The 22201-nt window shown below is 49.6% G+C and overlaps 1 protein-coding gene across 1 annotated transcript in view; it reads left to right on the forward strand.

Annotated features, from left to right (window-relative positions):
* ITPK1 (inositol-tetrakisphosphate 1-kinase) overlaps positions 1 to 22201 on the forward strand; it is a 131871-nt gene that overhangs the window by 19865 nt on the left and 89805 nt on the right. Inside the window, exon 2 of the mRNA XM_026046477.1 lies at positions 8535 to 8559. Within this exon, the coding sequence (XP_025902262.1) occupies positions 8535 to 8559 (25 nt within the window). The remainder of the gene's footprint in view (positions 1 to 8534; positions 8560 to 22201) is intronic.

The following is a 22201-nucleotide window of genomic DNA, read 5'->3' on the forward strand; positions in this document are numbered from 1 at the left end:
TTATGAGGTTTTACTGATAGAGTTTTAGAAATAAAGATTTCTAGGAATGTATGTTGCATTAACTGTTTCTTGCTAAGTCTTGCCATGGATATCCTTTTAAGCTGATGAAATGCCAGATTCGTGTATCATACAGAATATGGGTTTGGCCGTGGTAATTTCTTTGCTCCAACTCTTGCTGTTAATTGCTATGGAATGATGACATTACTCTGCTTCCATAACTGGAAAGCTGGTCCTTACGTTTGCAGACGATCACCCGTGGATGTGGGAAACGAGAAATTAGGAATGATCTCAAACCTAGTGAGACTTGGTGACTGACTTATACCACAATCCAGCCTTAGGGCCAACCTTTATGCACAAGGTGGGAGGAAGGGGGGAGATGTTGCAATAGGGTTTCTTTTATGAGCAGAAATGAACTTGTTAACATTTTCTTGTTTGCATGATGCAGTTTTGCATGGAGAAAACCCCTAGACACCTATATATCTTTTTGAAGCCTGGCTGGAAATGAATAAACTCATTTCTGCATGGCAGGTTGCTCCACTTACATGTGTCTCTTCCTTCTGCCAAAAAAATGCCAAGTCTTTCTTAGATCCAAGAAGGGGAAAGGAGAGGAAAAAAAAAGAAAAGAAAACCAGTATTGCACATTCCTCATGCCTGTCTCGGTGAGTGTCTGCCCCTGTAAAGCCCCTGGAGGGGCTAGGGGAGGCTGTTTGCCAGGGTCCTGGTGAGCAGCACTGGGTCCAGAGCGTCGGGATTAGCCCCCAGCTGCAGCCTGTGGCGGACGGGCTCCTTGCCTGCTGCCCCTGGCTCTCCCGGTGGGCACACTGGCCTCTCCGGCCCCGTGCTGGACACGAGGGCATTTCCAGCTCCTTCCCAACGTGTGGATTCCAGCCCTGAGGCTCTGGCAAGCTGCTAGGGTGCTTTTGGGGGGGTGAAAGGGAGGAATTCGGGTAAAACTGATGAAGGTAAATGGAGCACCTGCAGTAAGCTGGAGAGGATGGCAGAAGCTGGAGGTGATGGGAGAAACAGTGGGAGGGCCTTGAAAACGGCAGCTTTTAAGAAGCATGTGTGCTTTTAGGTCTCCTTCAGTGACTTTTTTAGAAGCTCAAGTGGCTCTGAGCTTTGATTAGTGGCTGGGAATTTAGTGGACATTTTTATCCCTTTTCTTGCACACGAGGCTTTTAGGTTGCCTAAAGATTGTTCAGATGTGTTAAAAGCCTCTGTAGAAAGACATTGTAGAAGGAGACCACCTACCCTCCAGAAAGGTCTGAATTAATTCTTGGGATTTAGCCATGAGGATTTTGACAAAATTCCTCCTTCAAGCCATGTCACTGTTAAAACAGGGGCTGCAAAGTGTTTTTAACAGCCCAGACATCAACTAGACAGGAGACTGAGAAGTTCTGAACACCTTTGAGAACCTTTCAGAGGCTCAAAGAAGATGCACTGTTTTCCAGCATCCTGCATCAGTTTTCCTGCATCCTGCATCAGTTTGTGCTCTCGAAGTCGATTTGTGTGACTAGCCTCTTGGTGCAGCTGCTCTACAAGTTCTTGGTGTTGGATGCTTTACAAGGGAACCTATATGAACCTATACTTGCACAAATATGAACCTTTGTGATTTGGGCAGCATATTTGCTGTAATAGGGCAGAATTGCTTGATGCCTGAGGCTGATGGGTGGTGCTTAAGTCTAAAACTACTAAGGAAACAAGTTTCTGGATGCCTTAATGCAGCTCATGAGTCTGTAGTGTCCAAAGGAAGTAAAAAATGCCCCCTGATAAACCCTGTCTCATCTTTCAAAAGCCTCAGAAACCTTGAATACTAGTGCATGGGAGGCAGCTGTTTATCTCATTAATAATTGGGCATTGGGAATTAAGATCCTGAGAGCTGTCTATAAAATATGTATGCAGGTTTTACTAGCTCTGCTGTGTGTGTTATATTAAAAATTAGAAGTCATATTGAAGAGTGAGTAATTTTATATTAGGTCACATTGAGTAGTGAGGCAGGAGTGTGAAGACGGCCCAGAAGAAGCCAAGGTTGTGTCTGGCTGAGGTTCTTTAGGACTTCCATTTTGGAGAGCTGATCCCCTTCCAGGTGGAAAGCTATTTTTATAAAAGAAAAAGAGTGATTCAGGTCTTTGAGAAGAGAGGCTTCTTTATGGATGAAGAGTGGATAAGGTTGTACTCGCTCACTTCGTTTCACAGCCTCACATGTATCATGATTAAAAAATATTCTCCTCTTTCCCCTGCTCAGCATTTCTCATCTTTTTGGGTTTCTATTCCAATCTCAGTGGGCCCATAGTTCAACCTAACTTTGACTGCTGTGCAAGAAGATCCCCGCGAGATGGTTTTAAAGCAGCCAGTCCAGGGGTTTTGGCAGCGAAGAACAAAGCCCAGGCTGCAAAACCCGGGAGCTGATGGAGCCTCTGGTGAGCTCTGCAGGAAAGAGGCTCTTAGTTCCCGGGCTGTGGAGCTTGAGGGTCAGGTTTCTAAACAAACTTCAGCTGCGTGGGCTGAAGCAGAGGTGTGTGCACTGGTTTAACTCCCCTAAGGTTGCTTCCGCGCTCAGGGCTAGTTCCCAGGCCCTGTGCCCAGGGATGCGGCCTGTGGCAGGCGGCGGGCAGGGTGCTTGCCTCTCGGCTCGTGGGGGCCAGGGGGCCGCTGGCAGAGCCGGCGATGGAGAGCTCGTGCGGCCAGGAGGGCAGTGACCGGCGCAGCCGAGTGAGGAGCCCTCAGCCTGAGCTCGCTGCAGCTACGGTGGCGTCCGAGTCCTCGCAAACCTGCCTTTCACTAGGCTGGGCTGCTGCTTTTTTAAGCTTGCACTTGTCTCTCCCCCATTTCTGATCATGTTTTGCGCAGTTCCTTCCCATCACATTTTGCTGTTTGAGCATGCAGAGCCGGCCTCGTAGTTGCAGTGAAGTGAGTGAGGATGCAGGTTTCTTCGACCTGTAACGGAGAAACTTAATTATTTGTGTTGTGTGGGACATGCACCCCTCACTCGGGGTGTGAGCCTGGGCTTGCAGGGCCCATTTAACCATAGGAGATGAACTCTCTGGTTTGCTGGCATTGTGTGGAAAACAGAATTGCATCTGCTTGTTGGATTCCCAGTTGGCGTGGAGGGAAAGGGAACTATCTGGTTAGCTTCAGTTTTCAGTCTGGAGTAGTCCTGGATCCAGAAATTATCTTCATTAAATCATATGACCTTTCCTTCCAGCCTCAGTACAGAGGGCATTTCGTGGCAAGTCTCTGCGTGGTTTTACCACCATTGCATTCAATTTTAATTCTGGAGGAGCTGGAAGAGATGCTTGTATCTGCTTGCTTTCTTTAGCAGAGTTAAGAAGTGGGATATTTTTTCCATGCAATTTGGCAGCATCTTGAAAATCAGAAGTAAACAAATTAGCAATCAGCTAACTAATGAGCTTTGTAGTGGATAGGGGATTGCCCTCTTTCCCGGGCTGAAGATTCCCTTGATGGAAAAACAGTGGCCTGCCTCATTTGTGGGGCTCTGCTTGCCACAGAGAACGGAGTCTCCAGACTCTGCTTGCCACATAGTGACTTACCATGCGATTTCAGAGAACTTCAGATTATTTAGTAATTTTTTAACTCCTATCTAAATTAAATTGGGGGGAGGGCTACTCAGAATGATGTGTACATATAGTTTTAGAAATTTAATTTCTGAGAAGAAATATTCGACTATTCTGTGGTTATGGTACCGTGACCTGTGTGGCAGCTAATGGAACGTGTCATGGCTCTGGAGCTCAAGTTGGCAGCATTCGGTGCCTTTCTGATTACAAACCCTTGGCTGCGAGGGTTGTTGCTCGTCTTGTTTGTAAACAGAAGCGTGTCCATCTGTTCCTAGCTGTCCCTCTCATAGCTGCTGCGTTGGAGTTTGCAGGACGTGCAGACGAGAAGTGCCCCAAGTGTCGCGTGTGTCCCCAGAAGGGACAGAATCCTCTGGCCTACAACTCCACTGCTGCTCCTGCCGTCTCTTTCAGTCTTCCCCAGTGTCTCATGGCTTCGGAAGAGCCTGGGTCGTGTGTTTGCTGCTTGCCAAGGGTCCTGCTAACCGTAGGGTGGTTCGTGTCATGGGGAGACAACAAGAGCTTGGCACAGAGGCAGCAGGATTGCTCTTCGCTCTGCTTAAGAGGCAAAGAGTATTGAAGCCAGAGGGTGACTCTGGGCTGATTCCTTTGAAGAAATTATGTCCTATAGCGGAAGATACAGAGTCAAAGCAGTTTGTTTTTGAAGATAGTGCCTGACTTAGGAAGAGATTGCATGTTGTGGCTGCCTGCTGTCGTGGAAGACTGGATCTGGTAATGCCAGAATTCCCTGGTGCCTGCCTATGTTGGAAGGCCAAACTCTGCATTATTACTTATTATTACTAAATATATGTTTGAATGTCTGGTAGGATAAATAATTCATTACATTTAATTCTTTTTTTTTTTCCTGTGCTCACGTACATCATTTCTCTTCTTTCTGGCTTCTCACACGTTTCTTCAAGACGAGGGCTGAAGGGGCTGTGTCCGTGCTGGGGAGCAGGGTGGATGGGCTCCCGGGGCTCCGCTTCCAGGAGAAGAGTCTTGCAGAGCTCGGCTCCACTGGGCTGTGCTGTAAATCTAGCTTAAGAAGAAAACAGATCCTCTCCAGCTTGTGTTTCACGGCTTAATGGCTTTTATGACTTCTATGATTTACAGATTTTATTTCCTTAATAGCTGTTGTTTAATGCTGAAATTAGTAACCCTGTAATGTTTCAAGAAACTATTGTTAAAATTTAGTCTTACTGTTTAGTAGCTGAAGGCAGTTTATTTCCTCACAGTTACTCTTAAAGCGTCTGGTTTCTTTCTCGCGCGGCTCCCCCAGCTCCAACCGTGGAGAGTTTTGGGCTTTGCTTCCCAGGCTGTGCAGGGGTCTGGATGCTGTTGATATAAACCAATGCAGACCAAGGAAGCACAAGTTGTCCCTGCTGTCAGTGACTTTCTGCCTAAAGGGTCCCCCGTGACAGCCAGGAGCTTCAGGGTTTTGCTTTGCAGACCATGTAAAAGCACGTTGGCCACGTTAAGGGACGTGGTTTCTCACTGACACTGCGTTAGCTGATGATGTGTCAGCGTGAGGCCGGGCCTCCTGAGAGCGAGCCTGCCGCTCCGGCGGTGCCTGCTGCACAGTAGGAGGAAAGCAGGATGCTGGCAAGTGCTTGGTAACAGCAGTGCCCTCCCAACAGGGGAGGAACGGAGCTTTCCGTGCGCGGGAGCGGGAGCAGGGCCGGGCTGCAGCGGCGCTGAGCGCGGGGCCGTCCGCGCGCCGCCCTCGGCCGCCCATGGGCTCGACCTGCTGCAGAGTCGCTTGGTGGGCGCAGGGGTTTGCTCCGATTCATTAATGATCCTAATCCTCCCCCATGATGATATGTTGCTTTTCCAGAGAAAGTATTTATTTATTTATTAGTATCAAAGCAATGCATTATTATTGTGTGCTTCCTCTTAAGTGGGAGACTTTGGCTGTCATGTATTCTGCCATCTGAGAAAAGGAACTTCCCTGCTTGTCACCCAGAGCAGTCAGCCCGGATACACTAGCTGATTTTAGCTGTGTGACCTGGTAGCTGCGTTCTGCCCTAATCAGCCATCCACTAGCACATCGGTGCGTTGGTTCGAGTCCTGTGGCGAGAATCCAAGCTAAATCCAGACTATTTACTTCACATGCAAATAAGTAAATGGGACTATTTTATATAGTTTGTGGCTGTGATAAAACATCGATTCTATGAAGAATATGAAGTAAAGAGGTTACAGTGATATTGATTCGTGATATTGCATTCTTCTGAACGCCCAGACCGTCCTGTCTGAAACATGAAGTCAGCTCGTGTGGTCAGGGCTTTGCTCCCTGTTGCGTGGGGGGAGGCTGCCATCCCAAGCACGTGGTTCCCTGTGTCGTGTGTGCAGCTGAGAGGCTGCAGCCCTGTGGCTGGTGCTCCGTGTTACGGGTTCATGCTGCAGTCAGGTGCAACGAGCACTTTGGTTTTTGCAAGTGCCGCAGTGCGCGATGGAGCAGAGCTCTGTGCAGGGGAAGCTGCACCAGGGCTGCTGCGTGGGAATTGTGCTGCACCTCGATGGCTTTCTGTGGCTTTGCAGAGCCCAGCCAAGGTATTGAGCCTGTGCTGCAGATGAGGCGTTGAGTTTTACCGCTTCGGGGGTTGTCCCCGTGCCTCTCGTGTGTGCGGCTCCCCTGCAGCAGGCGTTTGGCGGAGCCTGCAGAGCCTGTGCTGCTTGTCTGTGCAGCCCGCGTGCAGCAGCAGCAGTGTGGCCCGTGCGGAGCGGGCAGCGGGGCTGGCAGCAGCTGCTGAAAAAGAGGAAGGCCCAGCTCTCCAAGCCAGCCTTAGCAATGGTTGCCTCCTTGCTTTAGCTTGTTAAGCACATGTGACTTCACGCCCAGCACCAGGCACCTCTGTTGCTGTTTCTGCAGCTGCTCATCTGGCCGCTGCCTTTGTGTTGGGGCAGGACTCGCTGCTTCCAGCAGCCTGGTGAATTTGCGGAGGCCATTTGGGGGGTGGGTTATAAAAAGCCCCGGGATGAATTGTTCCCAAGTGGCTTTGGGATGCAGCTTGCGGGTGTCCTCCCCCTCAGAGCAGAGGGGAGCCCGTTGGGAGTGTGCAGATCCAGCCCCGTTCCGAGCGGCTCCGTGGTGGGCGCTGCCGCCAGCCACCTCGCAGGAAGGCCAAGCTGCTCCCTCAGCCAGAACGCGGCTGCCTCGCTGGTGTTAGCCTTTAGCTTGGAGTGCTTCTGAGTGTACTGCTGCAGCTGGGTACAGAGACGCGCTCCCTCCCTGTTATTTCTTGCCCAGCCAGGGTTCTTGCACAGCCAAGCAAGGTACCGTGGTTTGGCCCCACAGCCTCCTCCGCAGGGCTGAGTTTGTGTCGCTCCGTGTAGGGAGCATCGCTCTGTGTGGCTCAGGACCTTCCTGCGGCGGGACCTGTCCTGCTCCACGGGCAGAGCACGTCGCCCGCCAGAAACCCTCCGAGAGGGGCTGCTGGGTTTCGTGTTCTGTTGATTCCCGTGCTGAGCAACAGCCAGCTCTGTTGTGGGCTGCTGGGCCAGAGAAACTCCAGGCTGGGACAGTGGAGGAAGGGAGCAGTTTGTGTCAGAGATGCTGATGGATTGCCTGTCCCTTTGGGCATCTTTGTAATGACCTTCCAGAAGAAAGGCTTACTGTATTGGGCAGAAAACTGGAGGAGCTATTGTGTATTCAGCAGTTGCAGCTCTGGACAACAACACAGTTGCACTTAGATAGAAAGTCACTGTGGACGGATTTTGCAGCCCTGCTTTGTGACCTCTGTAAAAAGGGCCTTTGGTTTCACATGTGAGTTTTTGGCAGGAAAGAGGACAAGAAATACCAGGCTAGTTCTTGCTGCGGCTTTTGGGTCTTAGATTAAATTTCCTGTGTTCACAATGAAAAGACAGTTATGATACACGTAAGTAGTGCGCGTGTGTAGGGGGATTAGCATGGAGCAGGCACGGCCAGGCCTTGGCCAGGGGCTCTGCTCTCACGGCTGGGACAGAAGGGTTCTGCTTTCCTTGATGACTCGTCCCATGCGCTGAGCGGGGCTTGCCGGGGGGCCTGCACCTGAGCGTCACCTCCCCTGGCTGCAGAGCCCGGCCTGGGGCGCGGGTTTGCCTGGAGCTGGCCGTGCCAGCCGTGGTGCTCAGCCCTCCCGTGTGGGACATGGGCCTCTGCAGCCTCCTGTCCCTGGCTGCTCAGGGCCGTGGAAGCTGCTTGGGGTCTGGCCCAAGCTCCGTTCCAAGGGTTGCACGTTCCTGTCAAACCCCGCATGTCTGAGCGCCGCTTCCCCGGGAGATGGAGTGGCCACAAGCCTGTCATTGAGGTCCAGCTCCCCCAGTGCACAGGGAGGGTGTTGCAGAATGCTGCGCTTGTCCCTGTCGCATCCCCGCGTCTGCCCTGTGCCACCCAAGGCCCCGCGGTGCTGGGGCTGCAGGGGTGAAGCCCCTGTGCCCGTCTGCTGGTGCCCCGTGCCGGCCTTTCCCGGGCACAGCTCCACAGGGAAGCGGGAGCACGGCGGCCCCTCTGCCATGGCCTTGGCCCTGAGGCCGCTGGGCCCGGCACCAGAGCAGGGCCGCGGTGCCAGCTGTCTCTGGGCACTGCTCCCGGCCGGCGCGGTGCCTCCGCACGGTGCCCGTGTCGGGGAGGCTCCGGCTGCAGCAGCCTCGCTCACGGAGCCGGGTGCAGGGCAGCGGCACCAGCGCGGCCGCCCGGGCTGGCCACCCCAGCCCCGCGCCCTGGGTACCCCTGGGTACCCCTGGGCTCGCAATGGGCACGAGCCCTGGCACAACCTAGAGGTTCACATGGTAGCCCTAAGTCACTCAGTATCCGAGTAGCGGTGGCAGGAGGCCGAGGAGATGGGGGTGCGTGAGGGGGCCCTGCCCCACAGGCAGCCTGCGGCCGCTCGCCTAGCGCGGAGCCAGCCGCGCTCCTCAGCGCTTCATCGGGGTCTTCCTCACGCTTCCCAAAATAACCCTTCCTTCTTTTTCTTTCTTTTCCAGGAAAAGAGGAGTAGAAGTAGTACAGGTAAGAACTACATCCATTTTTTTCCCTTTATCTTCTTATAAAGCAGCTTTACTGAATTTAAATACTATCATTTATCTGGGCTGAATTATTTCTCTTTTTCTCCATTCACTTCTGGTGTTACTCAGGTGCTGTTTGTAAAAATGTGAGTTGAACCCTTCTGGTCTTAGGGTCAGCATGTGTGCTGGTGAAAGTGAGGATGCACTTAGGATTTTCTTATCTCTGAACCTAATAAGACCTGATAGTTGATTAGGTGACATTAATCTGTGTTTATTGCATTTAAGGAAAGTCAGGCTTAGCAGAAACAGAAGATGCCCTTTAAAAGAAACTGTGATAGAAGGAATGTTTTTGCAGTAAAGTGGGCACTGAAATGCTCTGGAGTTCTGGTGCACGTAGTGATGAGTTCAGGTGTTGGCCACGTTTTCTGTTTGCCGGTCTGAACGTTCACACAACGTGTAGCTTGAAGGACAGCAGCACCTCGGAAAGGACTTTGCTTCTGTGACAGCTCTGTTGTGTGAGCAACACCTCAGAGTGCTGTAGCCCTGGAAGATCGAGGGAGGTGGGTGCCTTTTATTCTGGCTTATTTTATTATAGTTTGAGGATCTGCGTGTCATGGGTTGAATTCTTGCTGCTGTTGCTAATGGTCCTGGTTGTTAGTTTTGTCCCCTAAGGTGGTCTGCGTGTTCTCTGCAAGGAAGTGTTTGGGAGTGACACGTTTGCAGAGCTGAAACTCTCCCACTGGAGGCAGTGAGGAAGGAGGTGGGGGCAGCGCAGCGTGCAGTACAGTACAGCACAGCACAGTGGGTACCTGCCCTGTGGAAGATGCATTTCAGCTCCAGCACGGAGTAGAACGGCACTTAAACACTTGCAAAGATCAGGCCGTGAAATTTTAAAGAATCTGGTGTTAAAGAGGCTATTAGACTTGCATTGAAAGTTAAACTGGAGAATGTTCCTTTTGGGCATGGGTGATTGTACTAGAACTGTGTGACGTTGCAAGGAAGGAGGCACAGGGAGAAAGCCAGCTCATGTTTGTGTTGGTATCATCCGTGGCACATGGTTATTTCATCAATACCCTCCAATCTGGTGTCTGTAGGAGAAGAATTCAGTGCTGCTCCCGTTAGCTGAGCACGTTCCGTTTTATCCAGTGGTTTTAAAAGTTGCTGCCCTTCGGTGTGTTACTTTAATTAGTATTTGCTATAGCAGCATATGCAAGGTGCACAATATGACTTTGTTGTTGCTGATGTTTGTGTAGCGTAATTGCTGGTCATGAGAGGGACAAAAATAATTGGAAAATATTTCCTTGTGGGAAGAGCATGTTGGGAAACGTTTGGGCTGCTTAGGAAGCCCTCACACTCTCAGGTTTCACAGCATAGTGAAGATGCCAGACCAGCCTCTGTGGGGCAGCTGTGCCCCGGAGGGATCCCAGAGGGATCTGTCACCCTGACACCTGCTGCTCCGCTGGCCGGGACGGCGACGGCAGCGAGGGGATCACAGGGGGCTGCTTTCCTGGCTGGGAAGCTCGGCCAGCGGCGCCTCGCATGGTGAGTGCTCCCCGTCACAGAAGCACAGAATGGTTGAGGTTGGAAGGGACCTCTCGAGATCACCTAGTCCAACCCCCTGCTCCAGCAGGGACACCCAGGGCACGGGGCACAGGGCGGCATCCAGGCGGGTTTGGAAGATCTCCAGAGGAGGAGATTCCAGAGCCTCTCTGGGCAGCCTGTGCCAGGGCTCTGTCACCCTCGCTGTCAAGAAATTTTCCCGTAAGTTCCTGTGGAACTTTTGGTGCTTCAGTTTGTGCCCGTTTCCTCTAGTTCTGTCAGTGGCCACCACAGAAAAGAGGCTGCCCTCTCCTCCTCACTGCCTCCCTTGAGGTGTTTATAGACACTGATCAGGTCCCCCCTAGCAGCGGGCTCTGATGCTGCTGCCTCGGGAGCAGGGCAAAGTTAAGCAGAGCTTGACCTTTGCTTAGCGGGACCATGGTTGTCTTCAGTCTCGCCCATCTCCCCCCGCCTAAATTAATGGAGGGGCACGTTTAGAATTGCAAATTGTCAGGGCTGCCTTAACCAGCGGAGTAACCTGTGTCGTGTGGCTTTGTATCCAGGCAGGGAGAAGAGAGGCCTTCTCCATAGGCCTGGTTTTTCAGGAAGACTCTGTTTGGCTTAATTTGCAGAATGTAAGATTGAAAACCTGCAGTGAAGTGGAAATCATCACAAGTGCCTCTGCTGGGGACATGCATTTCTGCTTGCTTCACAAGCTATGCAAATGCTGAATAATTAGCTGCAGCCCTTTGGCTTCTGACACGCTGCCAGCTCAGTCCTTGTGTGGGACAAAGTTTGGAGCCTTCGTATTTCTTGCAGCTTCAAAGCTGTTTCAAGCCTTTCTGCACCCAAGCTCTCTTAGAGCTCTACATCACGTTTTTCTATTTTAAAATAGTTGAGATTTCTTATATTTTGGTCCTAATAAACAGTAACACTCTCTTTTATCTTAGAAAGATGTTCTGGTCGGTTGCCAAAAACAATGGGGTTAGTCATTGTATCTCAAGCCCGAGATGCTTTTTTAATAGCCTTGGGATATGGAGGGCAGCATGTTTAGCAGTCACAATGGTCTAGGCTGCTGTTTTGTTTCCCTCCTTTTCCAGCTCTCTGGGAATTCAGATATTTGAAGCTTTTACTTTTGAGAAGAGAACTGTCCTTTGAGCTGTGGGTTTTGCTGAAGACGGAGAGGGAAAGCGAAGGGTCCCCTCTCTCCCTTTTACATCTTCAATCAAGTAAAATACTGATGACAACAGTTTCCACTCATTGTTGCCAGGGAACGGTTGTTTTCCTGAAATGTGGAGAGGTTTATTTTCATATGAAGTATTAATGGAATAAGCTGGTAACAGCAACATCTACCCAGGCTTATAAAATATATATCCAATGGGGTATACAGAAGGATGTGACTGGAGAGCTTCCAAAGCAAGCATGGTTCTTGGGATGTCGGAGAGTTGGCTTCCGAGTGCGGGGAGAAGAAGGTTTATTTTCGCTTGCATGCCAGCCTCTTGCTAAAGTGCCTGTTCCTCTGGGTAGGAGGGTCAGTGTTGCCCTCAGTGCGTTTGTGGGAGTGATAAGGCGGCCCTGCAGCCCTCCCCAGCGTGGGGAGGTTGGTTGTGTTGGTGCTTTGCACCTGCCCGAGGCTGAGGGCTGCTGGATGCCATCCTGGCAAGACGCGGATCCCTCTTGGCTTTGCTGTTCCACGGGCAAATGTTGTGTCCTGGGTGTCTCAGAGCATCCTCCAGAGCAACTGGCATCATCCCTGTGCATCACACGTTACAGCCTCACCCCTCAGGAAGGAAATGGGACTGCGGAAAGCAGATCCCGAGTGGAGTCCTGTCCCTGGTCCCCCTCAGTGGTGCGAGGAGGTGGCAGTGCCGGCGGGAAGCGCGGGAGCCGGCACGGAGAGGAGCCTGTTGGGTGCCTTGGGAGATGCGGCCTCGTCATGCACAGCCTGGCCCTTTCTGGTTCATTGGGGCAGGAAAGTAAATGCCCCGTGTCTGGGGAAGGGAACGCTGCAGAGGATCAAATATGTGCAAGAAACAAGCCCTTATTCTTTAAATACAAGGCAAAACAAGCCAAACAATTGCGGTTTTAGGCATTTCTGCTTTCTGTTACTGTGGGTGTGAATGAGAGACCCCTCAGGTAGCCTTTGTGACTTGCAGGCTTGAAGTCTGCCCAATTTGGTTGCATTTCCTTTGCCTCTGGCTCCCGCTGTCCCTGGATGAGGGGTGGCCTCTGCAGTCCTTCTCAGAAAGCAGGGAGAAACCATGGCTGAGGCTTGGAGGTCCGTAGCCAACGTGCGGTGAGTGGCTTCCAGGTTGGAGCTCGTCCTGCCTCGGCACACGGAGCCCGCTGGGCCCAGCTCCTTTATCTTCCCCTGCCGCCTTGGTAAGTGGGTCCTGAGGAGACAGCAGGACTTGCAGGGCTGAGGCTGCGGGTCGGCTGTCCCGAGTGGAATCCCGGCACCTCTGGGAGCTCTGCCCAAGGGTTGCTGACTAATGGGGCACTGGAGCCCCATGGCACTGGAGACTTTGGTTCTGTCCCTGGTCACAGGCATTTGGGGCAGCTCCCTTAAATTCTGCCTCTGTTACCTAATGATCTTCCCTGTTGTGCAGTGCCATTTAAATCGTTCAAACAAAGCTCTGAGTTGCCTTCTTGGACGAGATCAAGAGTAGGATCAGTGTGAAGGGGCACCTGGAATATTAGGATGCTGGAACTTCAGAAACCTCCTGTGTGTAAGGACTTCACTTGCCATCAGCAGACAGTGTCATCTTAAACACAAATGCAAAACTTCACACGTCCTTCCCTCAAGAAACAATAGGAATAAACCCAAGATTTCGCAGGAAAAGTTGGCTCTTACTCTGGGGAATAAAGCTCTGTGTTTGTCTAGGAATGTTTGCAGCATATTGGCTTGCTCTTTGTGGAAAACAGCTATTGGACACTGTGTTCGTTAATCGTCATCACTGCAGTGGTGCCTATGGGACACCAAAGAGCAGGCTCTGGTTTTTGACTGCGTTGAGCAGTGGGGTCACCTGTGTCCCTGGGCGCAGGCGCTGCGGTACGGTAGCAAAGCAGGCACGGGCAGCGCGGCTACAGACGCGCCGCTCAGCCCGTGCTTTTTTAGTTAAAAACCATCATTTGTTGTTAGGGGATTGTGGCTGGTGGGTCTGAACTTCCTGCGGGCTCTGCAGAAAGAAGATCCTTTCTGTTGCATCTCGTCTGCTCTCCTGTTATTTCATGATTCAAATACATGTATTCGTATTGCAAGAATGTGTAAAATTCCCATAAAACTTGCTACTTATGGGCGTTAGGTTCTAACCCTGGCCTCCTTAGGTTGCACTGAATTTGGACATTAGTCTTAAGTTAAAGAAGCTTTTGGGTGCCCTATTTTAAAACTGGGCACATTTAAACAAAGTGAAGCTGAAAAATATTTTCCTAAGGCTGATTCCCTTCATGAGGTTATAGTGAGGGGCCGGACATTGGAACAGCTTTTTTTTGTTGTTGTTGTTTTTTAGTAGAGGGACACTGTGTTTTAAAAATAGCACCTTTGGATAGTAAGAAAATTCATCGTTCAAGTAACTCTGCTTTTTTGATGGAAGGTTTTTTAGATGTTTTCCATGCCTTGGGTTGCTATTTCGCAATAACTTTTCTGTTTTTAAAAACGTAGCCCATTGCTGGAAAAGCCTTATGGCCTTTTTTGAGGATTTATTTTTAAGTATGTTTTTTGTTTAGCATTTGAGACTAATTGCTGCTAAAGCTGACGTTGTGCTGCTGAGCAAAAGCAGGACAATTAATAACTTTGCATGGGGATTGTTAAATGTGGCCTCTCAGCCTGGGCAACATAGGAGAAGTCCAGGAAAAATTAAGGTCAGGAGAATTTAAGGTAATTGCAAGTATACTTTTTTTTTTTTTTTTTGCAAGGGATGGAGAAGTGGCAGCCCCAGCATGTGCTTCCTTTTAACGTGCGGTCAGCATTTGTGATAACTTTGAGAGCTGCTTTTTGCTTTTCCCTCTTGTGACTTGTCCCGTCAAGGGGACGGGGGCGGCTGCCAGTTCCCCCGTGAGGTTTGTGGGTCTCCCTCGCCAGTGCAGGCGCCGAGGCTGGCCCAGCACGGGTAACGGGATCAAAACAGCTCTTCAGGACAGGTCCCATCCCATCCTTTGGGGCTTGCAGCAGTTGCCCCCTCCTTTCTGAAGACCCTTTCCAAGAGGGAATTCGGGGCAGGAGCTTTTTTCACATAGCCCATGCAGGGAGGCTGGAGGTGGAAGCACATTTTTCAGTCTGAGGTTGCTTCAGTGATTGATAGTTGCCTCATTTAATTCCCTGGGAGGTCTGCTTCCCAGAACGACAGAGGTTTTGTATAATTTAAATTTACTGTACATGTTGCCCGGTGTGTGTATCGTGTGTATCATATGTTCATTGTTTGTTGTCAGGGGCTGTTAAAATTCCTATAGTAGCTAATGAAGACCTGCCTTCCCCCCACCCCCAGCATCTTCCCGCAGTGGAAGCAGGTCATTTACAGAGTTGACAGGATCATCTGAAGGTGGGATAGAAAAGATGCTGTACAGACCGAGCTAATAGTGTAAGCGACCAAAATGTAAGGGAAGCAACTGCTGCAGAAGGATTGTACCCAACCTTGCAAAGAGAGACAAGCTTTTTAGCCTTGCTTTCATCTCACGTTGATGATTGGAGCCAAGAGCTTCCTTACTCCAAGCGGATGTCTAAGTGCATCTGAAAATGTGTCCCTTGTGCAAGGATCCTCGTCGCACAACTGGGCCGTGCGGGAGCGCTGGCAGCACGGAGCGACGCTGATAAAATCGTTCATTCCCTTGCGGATTGCCAAGACTAGGGCAAGAGGACGAGCGCATAGAATTCATGTTGATTGCAGCGAGATCACTTGTACTTTAGGTTAGTGTGGAAATTTCTTCTCTTTCTGTGACCTAGATGAGTTTATCCTGTAATACTCTTTCTGTTATGATAACATTCTTAAATGACAGGAGGAAAAAAAAAAACCCTGCAGCCCTAAGAAGGGAGAAAAATGGAGAATTTTTAAACTTTTAAGTCCAACTTCAATATTGTATGAGGAACAAAAGGCTACCAAGACACCCTGCTGGTCAGCAGGTGCTTGGTTCCTATTGTGAAAGTTAAGGTGAGCGTGTGAGAATGTGTTTCCTTGCTCTGTCTGCAGCTCTTGAGCCCTTGCTGGGGTTTTGAATTACTTTTATGGCCAAGTTTTGGCTCAGTCAATAATGATGTTTACATAGTATGTTCAGCAGATCTGCTTTTCTTATGCTCCTGACAGTGGTTACGAAGTCCCTGTTCTGTCAACCTGTGTGCATCCCCACCCGTGCCTGGAAAATCAACTGTGCATAGAGCTGCTGTTCTGCACGGTTCTCTTTGATCCCGCTCAGATGTATCTATTTGTAGCCAAGTTTTGATTGCAATAATATTATCGAGTTAAGGTTTAAAAGAAAGGCTAATAGAAAGTTTGCTTCCTGTTCAATAGGTAGGGTTACCTGTTGCAGCTGACAGTGACTTGTGAATTTAAATTTCTAAATTTCTTTTTTTTTTTTAAAAAAAATGATGTGCTGAATCTTTATTGATTTGGTCAGGGTTGTTTGTGATTTTTGGAAGAACTTGGTGTGTTTGCAGGGGCTTGCTCAGCAATAGCCTGTGGCACAGTGAGCCTTGCTGTGACACGTTCAGGCTGGGATGAAGAACCGTGAAACAATGAGGAACACACCCAGGAACAGCAACTAAATAAATAGAAATTTAGAGCAAAACAAAGCAGCTGATTTACTGTCGAGTTGTGCGTTTCTTTGGGGCAGTTTGCAAAGGGATTTTCCTTAGAGGTGTTACTTGCATGGCTGTCATCCTGGTGTAATGATCACTGATGTAGAGTGATGATCCTCTGCTTCTGTAGCTGCTCATGTGATGTCTGCAGCCGCTGCAAAGGAGCCTCTCCCAAGGACCTAAAATAGGAGCAGCTCTGATATTAAGACAATTTGCATCATAATCTGTTACATCGTTTAAATTATTCTTTCACTAAGTGATATCTATTTTTGTATCAAACGGAGAGAGTATGAGATTGATCCATGGTTATATTAAGGAATCCAAGTACTCAGGAAGGTATCCCCACTTGTGCTGTAAGACTTTGCTGTTTCTGTTTCTAATAATGAGCATTTATTTTCCAGATTGTATGCGTAGTAGTATGTGGATTGTGTTTTCAGTTTTGCTGTATATACACCAGGAGGAATCATAAGGTCAAGGCTGTGTCTTCAGACCATTTATTCTTGTATTTTGAGATGAACAACGTGCCTGAGTTACGTGACCTACCTTGTATTACAAGGCAAAGCTGATTGCGAACAGGAAATATTTTCTTTTTTGAAAATTGTCCTCAGGGTCTGAACGCAGGGGACGTGGCCCACGTTGGTGCTTGGTGGGTTATCCTACCTCGATAGGCACGGGGCAAATGTCAGAGTGCTTGTGGATTTGGTTTGTTTTCCCCCACAAAAGTTTGAGGGGCTGTTAGTAGGGGAGGGGGAAATACTGAGTGTTGAAAGTCATGCTTTATTCATTTATTTGTTTATCTTCAGCAGTTCTTTATGCTTCTGTGCTGTGAGAAACTACCATTTCTTGAGCTTTTAGAGAAATAACTAAATTGCTATATTTGCATTTAGTGTTCCCTGAATTTCAAAGGAGTCTGGCTATGAATCTCACCTTTCAGTGGAAACGGGGAGATTTTGGTGGCATGCAGCTCTTTGATGCTGGTGACTCTTCAGGTGCTTTCAAATCCTTAGTCCCATGACCTTAGAACCTACTGTCCTCAGGGAGGAGAAAAGCAGGTATTTGCTATCTTGGGAGAAAAAATGCCTATGTAAAATATGCTCTTGCTTCGAGGAGAGTGTGGAGATGAGGCTAAGCATGAGCAGTGATGTCCTTAATTAAAACAGGGAGGTTGATTTACTGCAGAACCTTGCATTTATTTCATCACTTTCTGACTTACCCTGACATAAGATAAACACACAGCAGGTAAACAGAGGTGGTCTGAGCTCATGCTCCGCTTTCTGCACCTGGCTGTAGAAGCCACTGAGCTGAAGAGCCTGCATTTGGGACGTGAATGAGAAGGCACTAATGGTGGTTGGAGCTGCAGTTGACCTCATCACACTTCTCGGTATGCAAGAGCGCACATAGTTTCCTACAATTTCAGTCTATTTTTCTGGGGCTGCACATCGGCCTTTCTGCTGCCTTCCCTGGACAATCAAGGAGACCTGGCTGCTTCAGTGTTTGTTTTCTCATATGCAGTCATATTTCACCCATTTCAAACGCTGTGCCTTACACTAGGAATAAATGGGTGTAAGGATAACCACTATACAAGCTAATTTCACAAGTAAAGGCTTAAAATAAACTCCTGTTTGTGTGTTTGCTCTGTTAATCCTAACACTAGAAACATTAGGGGAAGCATTTCTATGGGTTCCGGAAAAAGATGAATGACTGAGAAATGACAGGTCTGAAAGTAGTTCAGGTGCTTAATCTCCTTGCTGAAAGCATCTCTTTATGCTAAGGTTACATACACCTGGCTGGTCACTGGTTTAGCCTCTTGTTTTATGGGGTTTGTTGGCTCGTTTTTTAAAGCCTGTGTATGGGATTTCCTTTCCTTTCAATTGAACTTTCCTGCAGTTACCAGCGGCAGGTTAAGCCTAAAGGGCAGAGCTTCTGAAGAGCAGATCTCCAGCTTCAAAGCAGCCTTCGCCCGGGTCCATGTTCTCCTTGGCTCCCTTCCACACAAGTGTCTGCTGCCTCTGCTGCTGCTGGCACCACTGCCCTGGTGTGCCTGCAAATTTGGGGTCATTTATGTCACACAAATGTGTGTTTGGAGATTCAGCTTTGAAAGCATTACCGTGGAAATGAGGCGTAGGAACAGGGGAAATGATGTTCACAAAGTTGTCAACTTCAGGAGGTTATTAGTCATGATGGAAGTCTTGGTGAGGGGAAATTCTGTGGCTTGTTCAATAAAACAGATCAGGTGATTATAATAGTTCTTAAAAACCTAAAGATCTAGGGGCTAAGTTTTGAATCTCTTTTTCAAAGATGCCAAGCAGCAAGCAGTTACTGTTAAACATCCATGGAAAATGCCAAGTGCTCTAGCCGCTTCCCCAGGGCATAAATATGAATGCAGAAAGCCATTTTCGACTTTTTTTTTTTTAATCTCCACTAAAACAACTTTCTGAATGAATTCCACTGTTTCATGCTAGTGTTTTTTCTCCCTTGCTCTGCAGTTGCAATACTTATATTTGGGCTACCAGATATATGCATATACTAGATAGCGTGTGCAAAAGGGTACATGCATACTTGTCCTAGTTATAATATGGGAGAATGGAGATAGGTAGTACAAATTTCAGGATAAGAACTTGATTTTTTATTTTTGTTTCATGCAAGGTTTTCCCTCACAAGTTATTTAAAATATTCAGTGAGAGACACTGGTTCTGCAGGAACTAGTCAAATTTAGCAGTCTTAAATATAGAAGCCGAGCAGTTCTGTGACTTGCAGGAACCCTGCCACTCTAAAGGAAAAACAAAATCTATTCTTGCCTCGTAGCTGCTCTTCTGTGCTGCAAAACACTGCATGAATTTTTTGTTGTTGTTGTTGGATTTTTTTTTTTCCTTTTTGTTCTCACAGGACTAAGAGGATGAGATTTTCTCCCAGCACTACAGGACTATCCACGTCTTTAGTGTGGCACCTCTTGGCAAACACAATTTCAGCAAACTCTGGGCATAGAAATGAGTAGGAAAGCTCTGTCGGCTGTTACCGTTGCATAATCAAGTCGAACATTTTAACTTGTCTCGGCCTGATTTGCGTTGTTGCTTGGTTTGATTTTTTTTTCCAGCTTGATTTTTTTCCAAAATCCAGTGATTTTTTTTGATCAGCCTAATCAAGAAGATGGGGATCCATGGGGGTCAACCTCTTTCCCTGTAGCCAGGGGAATTGGGCAGGTGGAAGGGGCAGTTCTCTGCCCATAGACAGTCCCTGGGTGTAAGTTGAAACAAATGGGTGTAAGCTGAGACACAGGCAGGTCTGAGGAAGAACTTCTTCACTGTGAGAGTGACGAAACCCTGGAACGGGCTGCCCAGGGAGGCTGTGGAGTCTCCTTCTCTGGAGATCTTCCAAACCTGCCTGGATGCCGCCCTGTGCTCTGGGTGTCCCTGCTGGAGCAGGGGGTTGGACTACATGATCTCTAGAGGTCCCTTCCAACCTCAACCATCCTGTGATTCTGGGTGCTGTCGTTGCTGTGTGGCTGGGATAAGGGGGATTTGGGCTAGCCAGTAGCGGCAGTATCAGTGGCAAGTTTTCTGCATCGACTGACTGCTTTTTTGGAGGTCATTAGGGCCATGGTCATAGTCGCTTGACCCGAGCTGGGTGTCACCTCCGTGCCCTTATTCCTGCCGCTCCCGAGGAAGCGTTGAGGGTAACGTGAGCATGCAGCTCCGTGCAGCCTGGCTTCCAGAGCCCCTGCTGCAGGCGGAGCGTCCCGGAGATGGTTCTGAAAATTCTGCCTGTGTTCTCAGAAGCTTTGGAGAACTTTGATTCCCAAATAGCAGGCTCATGTCATGAGCTTGGTATGTCTAACATAAAGAAAGACTGGGAAGGAAAAGTTTTATTACCAAGAAAACAAAGGTCATCCCTCCTACAGGCCCAGGATGAAGGAGAGAAACTTTATATTCCCTGGTAAATAGATTTAACCCTTTCCTGTTAGTTCCTAAAGGGAAATCCAACCAAATCAGAGAGCCCAGAGCAAGTTTTATTATGTGGATGTTGCCTTTGGGTGATGGGATCTTAGTTTATGTTTAGCTTGTGTCAATTGGAGATAAAAATGATAAAATGCTGCTTACGGGATGGGTTGAAAATTATCTTCTGGTGAGTCTTAGTTATTTACCATCAGGCTTACTGGGAACTTTTCCCTAGAAGGACACAGCTTGAAAGACACCCATTTTTCACAAACTATTTTTAATACTTTAACGTTACTTGAAGCGCTCGCTTGAGATGTTTATTTTAGGCTGAAAAAAACTAAATTCTCCTGCGTGTATTCTTAGCCTCGGCTTCAGGGTGAATCTCCGTGCCTGCTCCCCAGCAGGCTCCATCCGCATTTCTGAGTCTCTCCTGCTGCCGCTCTTCTCATGGAGAGTGAAAATTTGGAGGCTTCACCAAAGAGAGATGCCCCAGTGTCCCGTAACCTCCTTCTCTACCTTTGGTGGTAGATCCGAGCGTGTCATTTCTCATTGTCCCTTGTCATCATGGGCAGCTCAGCATGCAGACGTGGTTACTGTGGGGCTGGGAGCCTGGGATGAGCTGCTCCCAGCGCACCAGCGCAGGCCGGGGGGTGTCCTGGATCCCTCCGGCTGCCTGGCCAGGGCTGTCGCTGTCCCCCGGGAGCCGGCAATATCTGAGCCCTTAGCAGTATCATGAGACTCAAAGCGACCTTCCCAAAGGTTTCAAGGATCCTCTGTGAGGCGCTGGAATGTCCCTCCTGCCAGGAGTACTGTGTGTGAAGCGCGGTTTGGGTTTGGTTCCTTAACCTCCGTTGCCTTGGGCTTCTGGCAGATGCTTCAGCGTCTCCCTGCCCGCTGCTCTGCCCGTGACGGAGGCATCTGCCTTTGCTGGATCGCTCCAGCCTTTGGGGCCCTTTTCCTTGTTTTCCAGGGTTTGCAGCGCGGGCTCCAGGAGATTTCCTCAGCATGTGTGGCTGTTGCGGGCAGCAGCTGGGCCAGGGCTGCGCGTGGGTACCACGTTCGGGCCCCACGCGGCCCCTTCTGCCTCTGCGTTTGCCCAGGGGCAGCTCGCTGTGCCCCTCGCCGTGCAGCTGGGAACTGGGCAAATCCCAGCCAAGCACAGGAACTTGCTGAAGAGATCTGGATAACCCTGCTCCCCATTGTTGTGGTACATTGCAGCGGCAGCTATGCTGGAGAAGAACAAGATTGAGGGATCTTATATATGCGCACGTTTTGCTGGGTTTTAATCATAGAAAAGAAGTCCTGCTATGTATTAGTGGGTAAATGTAGAAGTGCCCAGCATGCAGATACTCTGCAATGCTTCCTGGTGGCCACAGGCACTGAAACGTTTAAAGCTGCCCTTGGCCCTGCTGGCAGGAGGGCCCTGCCCTGCAGGCCGGAGCGCCCTCGCGTTCCCGGAGCCCTCGGGCAGCTTGAGTCGGAGCCGGGGGACAATGTTAGGATCTTGCTGTCACCTGCGGGCAGCAGCCGACAGGCCGGACAGGCCGGAGCAGGCCGGCAGCCCTGCTGAGGCCCACGGCGCCTCCGGGCCCGGCGGCATCGCTGCCCAGAGGGGATGCTGGGCGGACACCGGGCACCTCGGCTTGGCTGCCTGCTCCCCAGCAAGCCACGGAGCCTCCCCGGGCAGTAGATGGAGGGAGCCTGCGGCCATGCGGCCTGGCAGCCTGCGGGAGCCCGAGCGCGTGCGAGGGAGCTGCGCTGGCCCGGCGGGACAGTGCTGGGCAGGGAAGCACTGCTCCTGTTGGTAGTTGATACAAGGAAGGGCCTGGAACCACCGGGTACATTACAACACACAACACCTACCTCAATACAGCTTCCCTGCAAACAGCTGTTGATTACAGCTAATAAACTCATAATTGCCCAGCCACGTACCGCTGCAGGGTAGGTAAGAGTCTGACTGTGAACTCTGTTATTTATTTATTTATTTATTTATTTATTTATTTATTTATTTTTCTTTACTGGTATGTTCTTGGGTACTGCTGTCTCCTGCACTGTGAATATGAACATGTACAAATACCTGAAGGGAGAATGTAGGGAGGAAGGGGCCAAGCTCTTCTCAGCGGTGGCCACTGGACAGGACAAGGTGCAATGGATACAAGTTGCAACACAGGCAGTTCCATCTCCATGTGAGGAGGAACTTCTTCACTGTGAGGGTGACAGAACCCTGGAACAGGCTGCCCAGGGAGGCTGTGGAGTCTCCTTCTCTGGAGATCTTCCCAACCCGCCTGGATGCCACCCTGTGCTCCGTGCCCTGGGTGTCCCTGCTGGAGCCAGGGGAGTTGGACTACATGATCTCTAGAGGTCCCTTCCAACCTCAGCAATGA

The sequence above is a fragment of the Nothoprocta perdicaria genome, unplaced genomic scaffold, assembly GCF_003342845.1.
Source record: "Nothoprocta perdicaria isolate Ctin4 unplaced genomic scaffold, notPer1 scaffold_108, whole genome shotgun sequence".
In the NCBI taxonomy this organism is placed as follows: domain Eukaryota; kingdom Metazoa; phylum Chordata; class Aves; order Tinamiformes; family Tinamidae; genus Nothoprocta; species Nothoprocta perdicaria.